Source organism: Ambystoma mexicanum, chromosome 5q (assembly GCF_040938575.1).
Source record: "Ambystoma mexicanum isolate Mex_15411 chromosome 5q, UKY_AmexF1_1, whole genome shotgun sequence".
In the NCBI taxonomy this organism is placed as follows: Eukaryota; Metazoa; Chordata; class Amphibia; order Caudata; family Ambystomatidae; genus Ambystoma; species Ambystoma mexicanum.
Genome location: NC_090933.1, coordinates 857436101 through 857448864, shown reverse-complemented (window position 1 = coordinate 857448864; position 12764 = coordinate 857436101). Strand labels below are relative to the sequence as shown.

At 47.6% G+C, this 12764-nt stretch overlaps 1 protein-coding gene across 3 annotated transcripts in view; it reads left to right on the top strand.

Annotated features, from left to right (window-relative positions):
* Positions 1–12764, top strand: part of RUNX1T1 (RUNX1 partner transcriptional co-repressor 1) — a 191716-nt gene that overhangs the window by 69300 nt on the left and 109652 nt on the right. Inside the window, exon 1 of one of the 3 annotated variants that reach the window (XM_069621345.1) lies at positions 5952–6065. The exons of 1 other annotated variant lie outside the window; for it this stretch is intronic. In XM_069621345.1, coding sequence (XP_069477446.1) covers positions 6035–6065 — 31 coding nt within the window. In that variant the 5' untranslated portion in view covers positions 5952–6034. Of the gene's footprint in view, positions 1–5951; positions 6066–10757; positions 11047–12764 lie in introns of those variants that run through there. One more of the 3 variants, XM_069621347.1, reaches the window with a different exon arrangement.

Below are 12764 nucleotides of genomic sequence, written 5' to 3'. Positions count from 1 at the left end.
TAGAAAAATATCTGACCCTAAAGCTCAGTACCCTGCTCCTGTGGACATGGCGGGATGGTGCCAGCTGAAGAACCAGGGGAAAATTATTTGGGACAGTCCCTGGGAAATAAATATATACATTTGTAAAGGTAGCATAGCACATTAGCGGAGTGGTATCGGACATGATACTATTGCGCTCTCATTGAACAGCGATGTTTGCCAAGAGAAAAACAGTCTGGAATTTCGAGGACATATGGAGGATGTTCTCAAGGTTTGTGGTTGATGAGGCCCAAAGTGAAAAAGAGACAGAGTGTGAAGATGGCGCGGTGGACTGTGGAGCACAGCACCGTCTCACCCACTCTTCTCCCTTCCCTTGTGCCTTGTGACTTGTCTTTTGAAAGACAGAGCAGTATTGTAATGGAAAGGTTAGATGTCTACGGTAAACTATGTGTTGCTATAAACATACCTTGATGTTACAATGAACTTGAGTGGTTGTCGGAGCTTCAGCCGCACCAAAAAACCAACACATCTATCCTCCTTGAAATCAAAGCAGCAGTTGCAGGTGTACAGCACACAACCTAGTGCTACACACTTAGAACATGAACATTGAACCACTCATAGGCAAGCGCTCCAAAGAAATGATTTAATATAACATTAATCGTAAGATCATCTATCAAACAAACTGGTTCCTTGCAGTTTGGTGAAGTGAGGTAGTAAGTAGGTGAGTATATAGTAGAAAATCACACATTATTTTACGTGAAGTGACAAATGCAACTTTAGAATTGAACATAGATGCCTTAATGCAACTATTTGTATTGACCGTAGGTGCTGAAAAAGTGGCCACTAGTTTCGCTCCAAGGTCTTTATCAAGGCAGATTATTGTCTGGAAATTGCATTGCTATATTTTACAACAATCCTCATATAATTGAGAAATATATTTCCGGGGGAGAAAAGGTGTCAAGAAGTAAGGGAAAACAGAGAGAAAAAGAACAAAAACAAATTTAGACTGTGCCATTTGCAATTATCCTGTCATAAATGAACAAGTCCTTCTTAATTACCAAGGTTTATTACACATATAGAAAGACATCTATACAATGAGCTTCAATGGGTACGTATGAGTGGCAGAGTCATAGACTAATTACCTCAAAAACATCCCAGTATATTGAACGGTCATCAAAGAGCTAATGTGGCGATCACTGTATTCATGCGATCAAGGTATTAAGACATTGTCAATGACAGAGTCTAAAAATACATTTGGCAAAGACTAAGACTTGCATTCAATAGAGTTGACTCAAGTAATAACAATAATGCACTCTTATAGAAGCTGACCTGCATGAGAGTTCAAGTGTCTTGTCATTTATTAAGCCATCTGGATGGCTCCAGGATACAATCCTTGCATTGCACAATGGTCAATATCTATAATATACTCACAATATAAACATCTCATTATATCATTACATTTAACTCTGAGTCCAATGGGCGACAAGTAGGGGTTAGGCCGCTTACCATCAAGACTAATGTAGGTCATATTTGCCGTCTACCTTTGTGTCCCATATGTATGACGAGTGTCATTTATATATTATCACAAATTAGGAAAACACATGGTGGTCCTTTATTCTAAAGATGCATAATAACAAACCTGTATAAGATTGTTTGGTATAATGTATAAGCCACAGTGTGATCACATCATTTTGTCAATAAATTTAACGCTGAGTCAAATAGATAGCAAGTAGAGGTTAGGCCGCTTACCAATCAAACTACTGTAGATCACGATGGTTGTCTGCCGTTATGCCCCATATGTATAACCAATGCCATATAAATATTATTGCGTATTACAAATAATCATGGTGTTAATGTGTTCAAGAGAGACATAATAAAGAACCTGTGTAAGGTCATTTGTTTAAAAATAATATAAGGATAAATAGGTAACAATTAGCAGTTACACTGCTTACCCACATAAATGAATGTAGATCACATTCATTGTCTCTCTCGTTGTGTCCCATATGTAAGGTCCTTGACATATGAATATTATCACATCTAAAGAGCAATCATGCTGTTCCTGTATTCAAGAAATACATAATAATGAACCTTTGTAAGATCATTTGTTTAAAAGGCCTCATGGCGGAGGGTCAAGAATTCACTGCAATACGCTTACTATGAAAGCCAAATCATTGAGCTTGTAACTTGACTGCAGCAGAGCAACCTCGTAATGGGCACCATCTTGCGACACCAATCATACATATGCATCTTGACGTCATCGCATGGTAGCGTATGACGTAGGCATGATATCTCGATTGGCAGTCAATGTATTTGAGCGATCCCTAGAGCGGAATATGCCTGCCTTGTATTATGTGTTATGTATCTCTATATGCACGCAATAAATATAAGTTTAAGCATATAAATATGCCAATATTAGAATTCCTAAATGGAATTAATACACATTTATGGTAATTAGTTTAACTGCTGTGATAAGAAAAATATTGATAATTATAGGAAATTGAAACTTTATCACTCCCTTATTATATATTATTATCAGTTTAACTCTTTGAGTACTAGTGATGAAAATGGTAGCGTTTCCATCAAATGTCGTAATGCTCCTTATGGTCATAAGGTGCAAAAGGTTATTTTTAAAAAATTGATGTTCATTGGAATGTACTGCAAAGAATTAAGGAATGTCAAATTCTGGTCAGATTGGTAGACCTTTGCCACTCATATAATAACATGGAGACCTACCCCCATTTGTCATTGTATGCTAAGTGTGTACATATATATTAGAATGCACATCACATCATGTAAGTTGCCAATTATGAGTAACAGTTATGTGGCCTGTGGTAATTTAAAGAGCCACTCAGCAGTGTCCATTAAAGCCCCTTTTTTTCAAACCAGATAGCATTCCATGTTTCACTGTTGCTTCCTTTCAACAATGTACGCCTACGTAGTGGTGCAATATAGACCATTCCATTGTAATATATTGCACATGGGGTTAAGAATCCTGTCTAGGTTGTGGATTGTTTCACAGAAAAACTTCAATTTCATGATCTGTGTTGAGACCCGATGTTGTGGACATCAGTTTGCAAATGTATCTTGCTACTTTCATCCTTAACGTTTTTTCTCTGTTCGCTCCATGAACCAGTGGTTTGACATAGTTTGAGATGACCTATGGCAAAACACATAATGTCTTTTTTGTTGTCCATTTGGTGATTTTCACTCCAATGATATGCCAACGGGTCTCTCGCTTCTTGTCTTCCATTGTCCCAAGATGTCCTCTCATGCGGATCCTTAATTCATGTATTGTACTATCTACATAATATTTATAACAGACACAAATAATAATGCAAAGCACAAATTTGAATTTGCAATTCTAAAATTGGTTAATGTGAATAGTAAGTAACCTATCTGTAGTCAGTGTGTGTGTTTTATCTAATGCAAAAGGACACATTGTGCACAAGCCACATTTGTAAACACTTGATAGTGGTTATGCCGTTGAGAGCCAATCGGTTGGTGATGGTATGGGTAACACAAAGCTTGGTCATAGTTTTGTACGTATGAGAGGTCTTTTTGTGTATGTAATCCTTGATTTGCAAATCATTGTGCATCTGTAAGAGATCCCAATGCATTTTAAGCATCTTGTACAATACCTGGTTGTCACCATTGAACTGGCTGATGAATATCTCTTGTTTATTAGTACAATGTCTAGCTCGAGTGGTACCTTGAATTAGTTTCTGTCTCGATTTAGTTCTGGCTTTGTTTTCAGTAGTTAATAATATTGAGTCTTTATACTCACATTGTCTGAAACAATTATTGACTTTCTTTATTTCTAATTCAGTAACCATTGTGTCACTACAGTTGTCTTGTGCCCGCATCAGTTCACCGACTGGAATATTTTGAGCAATGTGTTTGGTATGACAACCAGTCGCCAGGAGAGTAGATATAACCTCAGTTGGTTTGTGGAAAGTCCTGGTATGTACTTGACCATCTTTGACATAGTCTGTGAGATCTAGAAAGGAAATTTCTGATTGACAGAGTTGTCCCACCAGTTCCAAGCCAAACTGATTGCTGTTCAGATGCTCTGTGTACTTGGTGAAATCACCTTGAGTCCCACCTCAGATTAGCAGGATATCGTCAATGTATCGGTGCCATCCATGGACATGTGTGGCAAATGGATTATTCTTCAAAGCATGAGCCCTAAGCAACAATAATGTGGGGAATGCACCCATAGCCACTGCTTTTGTCTGCTGACAGTATTCACTATTGAAGACAAGACCCTGATTACTGCTGTATGGCAGAATGTGCTGCTCTGAAAACACAATACACTACATATCTGAAAATAAATAATGAAAAGGTGACAAGTTCAGGATAATATTGAAGAAAATGTAACTACCCGACAAAATAACTGGCCCACAACAATAGCACTGCAAACATTTGTGACAGATCGAGCATTCATATCCGTGAGATAAACCATCGCCAGGCTTTAACAGTCTTTAAACACGAATTAGAATTGGTGGGTGAAGGGATTGTGGGGGAAACAGGTCTCAGCAACACGAAGGGGCCCTTTCGTTCAGACAGTGGTGAAGCTTTAGAAGAGCCAAGTCGCAGTGTGCTGCCCTCCCCCCCAAGAGGCTGCCTACTCCTGGGGCGGCCATTGCATGGGAGAAAGGCTACAATCACATTGCCTGATTCAGCCGCCCCCCCATCCCCCCATGGTGGGTGGGCTGGCTTCAGTGGGATGTCTTCATTCTGGACCCAGCCTTCCAATGACAGGCTCGATCAATCGTGAGCAATCAGTGCACGTCACGGATGCAGCCAGCTCTGTTAACTAGTTAGGGGCGAGCTGCGTGTGTGTCTCTTGATTTTAGGAATGCGAGACGTCGTGTCACCTGATCTGCTCTCAGGTCATGCAATGATGGCGCAGAGACGCGCATGCTCCTTTCTGGGTCTTCGCTCTTTGGCATAACATGAATTCGATTTTCTCTGAATAATGTTACACTCCAGACGTTGTGGTTAGTGTCCCTAATACTGCCGGAGTGTGCAATGCAAACAGTTCCCGCAGTTGGAACTGGTAACTGCGCTGGTGGTTACCTGGCCTAATATGGTATTTAGCCCAGAGTAGGGGGCGGCAGCGAATTCCAATACACACAAGCATCACGTCTCAGAGGGTCCGTGTAATGCGCGGCTAGCCTGATGGAAAGTTAGGAACTCGCTCTACCTCCCCTCCAGGCTCCCAAGTTAGCAGGGGTGGGGGGGCGTCTGCTGTCAGTATCAGCCCGAGGAAAAAGCAATGGCTTCCAGCTGGGCCCGAGAGCAAAGCCTTTGAGCCTGGACAAAACTGTGGCATTTGAATGAGAAAGCCCGGCTAATGCCCCCACTTTATTTTCCGCCACCCGCCCATACGAAATGGCCATGCCCAATATGTTCCCGTCAGTTGGTGGCCAGTGGTCTGGGAGTGACCATAGAACAAGCAGGCGAGGAAATCGAGCCATTAGCGAGTCCGCCCCCCCAAGCTGGTGCGCCACTCCAGAGAAAGGACCCACCCTGGGAAGAGGGGGGCCTGATGACCATCCATCAATGCTTGTTGGCTGATCATTGAGTGCCCGGCATTCAGTTTATCAAGTCTTGCACATAAAAAGAGCGAGAAAAAAAAGCCGCATTCAGCTTTGTTAAAGTCAACGAGGAGTAAAATGCTCCATTTGAACCCATTTTGCCCTGGGTTTTTCACTGTGTTAATGCAGTCCTGCTTAAATGAGTGCCTTTAATGGGCCGCTAGCATATCTGAAAGTATTCATTCGCCTGCGCTGAATGGCTGGTGGCAGGCCAGAGCAGATGGGCTAGAAAGTATTTGGTTGGGTGTATTGCCTTCAATTAGGATCGGTGAGGTTTCAGCTCCTTTGAATTAACTCACTTAATACCCACTGTGTGAAGTCATGAATTCACAATGTATCACAACAGACGTCTATAAGTAGGGGGGCTTCGGGGCGGGAGTGGCGGAGCCCCCGAAAAGAAACGGCGTGCAGGCGGCTTCGTTTCTCACTGCTGCAGAGGACCTCGCTGCGTTCAGATGCATTTCACCGACTTCTTCCTCCCTCGGGGTAAGTCACTGCGGGACAGCAGGCGGCACAGACACACGCGTTTCGGCCGGCCCTGTCCTGTGCTGCGGTGAATGTGTCGCCGAGACCCATGCAGCAGACCTGGTAATCAGGGAACTGCAGCAAGCCCAGGTGCCTTCTGATTTTCATATTGCGTGTTTTCACTTACACTGCCTTGCATGCCGCCAATAGCTGACAGTGCTTAATGAGTGGGGTGGGGGGCTTTTTGGGGGAAGGGTGAAACAAATATAAGAGCATTACCCGTAAAATAACCGTTAAGTATATGCTGCAAAGTCACTATAGTAAATGCAGGGAGTGCGATTGTGCGTTATAATATTCCGCACCACTTTAACAGCAGTGTTGTTTACATCTGCAGAATGCACTTTGTGCAAGATGACATAATAAGGACATGTTTACAGCGGTCGTGTTTGGAAGTTTTCTTTTTTATGCACATACGCACCGTGTTGACAATTAAGAGTGCTGTGTCCAAGGGGGGTGGGGGGGACCCCAGCGAGCATGTACATGTGTATAGTGCGGTCACTATAGTAACTGCGCCGATAGAGCCACCCCGGGGTCTGACCTTCTCTGGAAGGCCCAGGTGCCTTTTTCTTGTGACGTCGGAGCCTTTGCTTTGCAGTCACCACACGGCATTTCAGGCAGCACCTCAGGCCCCTGCAGAGTCTTGGCCCCATGCCCTGGGCTGTCGTTGGCTTCACGAAAATGGGTGGAATTCCCCCGCCGCTGCTCCTGGCCCCGACCACCTCTCGGTTACACACTCTGGCCTCGCTGCAGCTGTCTAAACGGCGCAACAACGTCGGCATGTCAGCCCTTAAGTAGCTGCGTAAAAACACATCTCGAGGAGATTGTATTCGGGGAAGGCTGCCAAGTGGGCCGGAGCCTGCTCGGGCCTATTGCATCCTCCGGCGAGGTGGGGCGTTGCGTGCAGCTGGCGGCCGCGGGAAGTGCCGCGGGGCCCGGGGAGGCCACTCCGTCAGCCTCCGGGGCTCTCCGGGGGACCGTGGCAATAAGTGACGGTGTTGCTTTAAACATGGACACGCTGCACAGCCTAGATCCCCCCCCCCCCCCACGCCCTCCCCCAGAACGTTTTATACAGGGTGCCTGGAGGAAATGTTTATATCGCGAGAAACACGGTCGTTTTTTCCCCCGAAAGCCTTCGAGATGCCGACGTTTTACGGGTGACTGGTGGGCTGTTTTATGCCATGTCTTGTTTTACAGGGCATGGAGAAGTTGCTTTAGGGTTCCCCTCAGCACGCGGCTAATTGATTACTATGGGAAGGACTGTAAAGCTTTCTGGCACAAGGTTACACCAGTCTGGCTCTCCACTAAACTGCCATCCATTATCGCGGGCTCATTACAGCAGACATCTAACTATGATGAGCAAAGGATTGGCCTCATAAATAGGGCGCCGCATAGCGCTGGTGACAGAGCGCAGCCATCATTATGAATTGTGGGCTTTCCCTACGAGCCGGAGCGGACAGCCTGGATTTTGGTTAGCATGGTTGGATGGAACAGGGCAGGACACAGGGGGTGGGGTAGCGGGGGGGCGGGGGGAGGCCTTCACACGCGAATCTCCAGAGAGAGAAGGGGTGAGGTGTTAGAGGATTAGAGCCGAGCCCATCATTGTCGGTCTGTACGTTTTGTTCTGTACACCCCTGTGGAAGTGCTAAGACTGTCTAAAATGCACACAGGCAGTGATGGCGTGAGTGCACTGGAGTCAATGAGCTACAGGGAAATGCATGACCCGATACCCCTCCCCGCACGCTCCACAGGACAAAAAGATGGTCTCCATCCTGATCCTACCACCCCTTCTCTCGTTCCCTCTTACCCTTTGACTACCGTATTCTTTACTTTCCTCTCACACCCCATATGTCTAGCCCCACTACATTGTTTCCACGACATGTCTATATACACTTGTAAGTAAGTCACTCTCATTCAACAGCGCCTCGATGCCTCTGGGCTGCTAGTGCGCTTTACAAATGTAAAAAAATAAAATTGAAATCAAATATATAAATCCATTTGAGCCAAGTCACGCTTGCCATAGCGCCACCTGGTAGCCGTCGCTGGAAGTTCACCTCCACTTCAGAGTTACATCAGCAAGGCATGTGGGACTTGGCTCAAATGCATTTCTCTACTTTCACGCTTTAGGTGAACTTTTTTGCTTTCCAGTCTCTTTAAACCCCCCATAACTTTCCAGAGCGCTTCTTCAGTGGTATAATGACCATTATCCGCCCCTCCCCCCATGAAAATGTGGACTATGATGATTTGACCTGGTCACCTACTGAGCTGCCAGCAGGCAGGACAGGACACAGATAATAAGCAGTGGGCGGGGCTGCAGTGTTAACAAAGGCCCGGCCATAACTAATGGAAAGCATTTCATTGTTGGCAACTGTGTACCTATGCATACATCTTTAGGCAATTCAAATGGGGATGGCTTATTAGCACTTGCATGTCAGGGGAGTGATTGGAAGGGTAGGATGGCTTAAGTGTCTGCATTCAAACGTGAAGGGGAGAGTTAACTGCTTGTAACATTGAAGCTGCTCCAGAAGAGTCTCTTTCGAATGCTTAAAGAAGTTAGATGCCCCCACACAAGTACATTTGCACCCCCACCGGGCCCCTGAAGTTACTCCCTCTCACAACATTTGAAGGGTTAGACTCCCCTGAAATGTTAGTCTAGTTGCACCTCTTCCCTCGCTCTCCTCCATCTTCTCTTTCTCACTCCCTCCCCTCCCCCGCCTCTTTCGGTCCTTGCACTATACATGATCATTGTTCTGAGCACTGCCTCTTATAACTGGCCACGTGCCAGTACGCGGCCCCGGCGATAGGCGCATCAGCAGGCAAAGCAATGCCACATTTATATCACGGCTTAATATGGAAGGGCCTTTATATGTCAGAATTGAACATTCTGCTCTTAGCTAGGCCCATTCGTGGTACAGTGAATGCAATGCAATGCTGCACCATGATTGGGGCAAAGAGCATCTCTCTTTATCCCTCCCATCCCCCCTGAACACCTCACTCTCCTTCTCCAATGATCGCTCTCCCTTTCTCTTCCTGTCCCCTGCATATGTTTATACATACATGTAATAATAATAATAATTTAGCAGTTATATAGCGCAATGAACCCTCAGGCATCTGAGCGCTGCTTATTATTACCCACAGTGTGTGGTGCTCATTTATCGACCTTGGAAGGATGAAAGGTTGAGTTTTGGCCCTGCCGGGATTTGAAGCTGATGCCGGTCCGATATGCATATCCCACTTGCCCCTCTCTCTCACACACACTTGAACGTTCTCTCCTCTCCGCCTCTAATCTCTCGTGACTCTTCTCTCTTCTCCTCCCTCGTCTCTGTTGGAAGCCCTTGATCTCTTTCTTCCTTGCTTTTCTCCTCTCTCTACCACCTCCTTCCTCCTCTCTCTTTCTCCCTCTCCCCATTTGCCTCTTCTCCCTCTCTCCTCTCTGCTTGTCTCCATCTGTCCCCTCTCTTGATCACGCGCCACCCCACCATCTTTCTCCATCGCTTTCGTCTCCTTATCATCCTCTATCACCGTCTCCAATTCTCTCCCTGTCTCCCTCCTCCCTCGTCTCTACTCCTCTCACCCTCCCTGCTCCTTCCTCTGTTTAGACAGGGATATAGATATCAAGGAACCAGCAAAAATGCTACGACTAGCCTGTGCTCTTAGCCAGTGCTGCGAAATGCGCACAGGAGGGCCGGGCTGCGTCCACGGAGCAGAGACACCGGATACACGGAAGCCCGGGCCGCGGGGAGCGTGGGCCCCGTCCCTAGCTTGGCCCCTGGGCTCGAGTGGAGCCCGCCAGGCATCCGAGCCCGCCTCTGTTTCCCCTGTCAGCCCAACATCCGACACAAAGGAGAGAGGGACGGCTGCTGGGAGGAAAATGGGCCGCCCGAGAGATGGAGCGCCGCCCTTTTATGTATCATGGTGTCCATTAAAGCGTATTAGGCAGCCGTGCCGTGAACCCGGCCGGGCCTATGGGAGTCACGCGCCGCCTAGGCATTTAAGGGGGTGCGCAAATCAGGAGCCGCGAGGACATGATTGTTCGCCTTTTGAAAAAGGGCTTTGCAGGGACGATTTTGTTTTCATCTCCCAGGGATCGGCCTGTAAAGCGACTGCAAATGTTTGCAGCCCGTCAATGTGCCGCTCCCAGGGGGCTGCGAGCTCTGCGGAGAAATAAGTGCTCTGCGTGTAAGTGGCCACTGCGCCGCACAGGCCGCGGGAAACGCCGACAAAGGAAATGCTGGGGGACTTTTGTTCGCCGAGATAAATTGTCGTATTAAAAAAAATAAAAATCATTAAAACGTGTTTGTAGACTCATTTATAAATTCACACCTAGATAAACAAACGCGGGTTTACCAAGTAAAGTGACTGTGAAATTAGCGACGTTGTTCCATATCGCTCTCGCATTGTGTCGCGGACGCGTGTTTGTGGGTGTTTGTTAGTCCATCGAACTATTTGTCTTTGTGAGACAAATTGGCATTTCTAATCGGCGATTAGAAGGGTTAACTTTGTGGGGAAGCATGAATAATGCAACATTAGAGCATTGCTGCGCGCTCGGCTTCCTGTCCCCGGGTCCTCGGGAACTTGCTGGCGAAGGTAGGGTAGGATGCGCCGGCTCAGGGGAGCCGGGCGGCGCTGATTTGCCCACACGCACACACACGCGCGCACACGCATCGCTGTCATTGTTCCGCCTGGAGAGACGGGGCTGGGTTCAAGGCCACATGTGCTCCTGTCATCAGTCACATTTCTGCTCCAAGTGCGATTGGGAGTGTCAGCCCTCCATCTGTCTCTGCTCGGCGGAGGCAGGCGCCCAGCAGCCTGCTGCCTGCGGCTAGGCTGGCACCGCCAGCTCCTCGCAGGGCCCTCCCCCATGCCGGATCTGCGCCCCGGAGAAGCCGCCTCGCAGAGCCGGGCAGCCCTGCGCAGTGGACCACGCTGCGTCCGAGAATGCCCGGTGAGTGATGCCGCTGCTTGTGTGTGTGCGTGGGGGGGACGGAGTGTGGGATGCTGGCGGTACAGTGGCGCGGGCACAATGCATAGGCACGGGTGCAAAGGGCTCCCGGCCACGGTCCACCAACGTACACGCTGCTTAATGAACTGTCCTTTTGCCCAGATTGCAATGCCCGCCATGCCCTTCTTAAAACCTTTTCATAAACACGTTTGCTATTTGAGGATTTTTTTAAAATTGCAAATGGATAATTTACCCTTTGTCACGTGGCTTCCTCACAGTGCGGGATTCCGCCCGCAATCAGTCTGTTATCCAGACAGAAACACGAATTGATGGCACTGCACGTTTGTCGCATGTTGCAAAGTAGTGCTTACGTTGTTTTTAAGCTCCGTGAAGCGCCCACCCTACCGCCTCGCGTCCCCCTTGCAGCACTGTGAACCACATTCGGTTTGTATGCCTAGATGCAAGGATGACATTCAGTTTGACAACAGAGGATGACTGTCACGTGGGCAGATGCGGTGGAGTAGCCAGTGGGGGGCATGGGGGTGCCAAGGTCCAGAGACATTGTGGGGGGTGGGGGACTGGGGTTGCTGACGAGACTTGCTCAGTATGATCGATGTACACACAATTCATCAAATTCCTGGGGGCGCAGGCCATGCTTGTGTGTGACCTTGCATCATGGGTACAATGTGAGGTGTTTTAAGGGCAAACATGCCATCGGTGCGTGGACTGTTTTGTGACCTGGGGGTATACATAGACTGTGGTCACAGTTTTCAGTCTGTTAGGGCACAGACCTGTCTTGTGCATGATCCCCACAGACCGTGCGATGAGGTGAGCACTTCCGCATAGATGCTTTACACATGTCCTCCGCAGAGAAGCCTCCTTTCACAGGAGAGGCGCTGTGCCGGCTCTGTATTCTGTTGGCAAACGCACATATCTGCCGCTGTGTGTTCCACACAGGGTGTCTGTGGAGGAGGGAGCTCTCCTACATCTGTTGCATTCTGGGAGCAGTGGATTACTGGGCCTGTACTGTGAACACTTCTGCCACACTGGCACGGTGAACTCTTCTGCCATGCTGGCACGGCGAACCCTTCTGCCACACTGGCACTGTGAACTCTTCTGCCACACTGGTTGCGTCTGTTTTTTTGTGAATGGGGTTCTGGGTACTGAATGCTGTTTGCAGGATGTTCTGAGGCACAAAGCTGTCAAATGGATGACCCTCCCAGGCTGTCTGTGGAGTTGATGGTTGGCCTACTGCTGGCTCCTTTTGGGGATTACTCAGTGAATCATTTGCTTACACTGGAGGGACATTGCCATTTTCTGCGCACGAGTTGTGGGTCTACTTTGCACACTGTGTGCAACAGCAAATAGATGCCGTGTGTAGTTTCTGTTACTGTCTGTGAAGGGGAGTTCTTTCCTGCAGCAGGTTAATTTGTTTTTTTTAATCGGTTTCTACAGCGAAAGATCCTTTCACACTCAGTGTGGTTTTGTGCCCTCTTGGTTGTGGATCCTGTTTGCAATGTGTGTGGTGGAGTTTGGCTGTCATTCACATGATCCATGAAGGCTGTCTATTGGGTGGAGGACGTTCCTAGAGCTGGCTCATTGTGGGGCATTACGCCGATTGCGCTGCAGAGCCTTTTCTCACACTGTGCCACTGTGCCATTGTGTGTCCTCTGGTTGTGGATCGTGTTTGCAATGTGTGTGGTGGAGTTTGGCTGTCATTC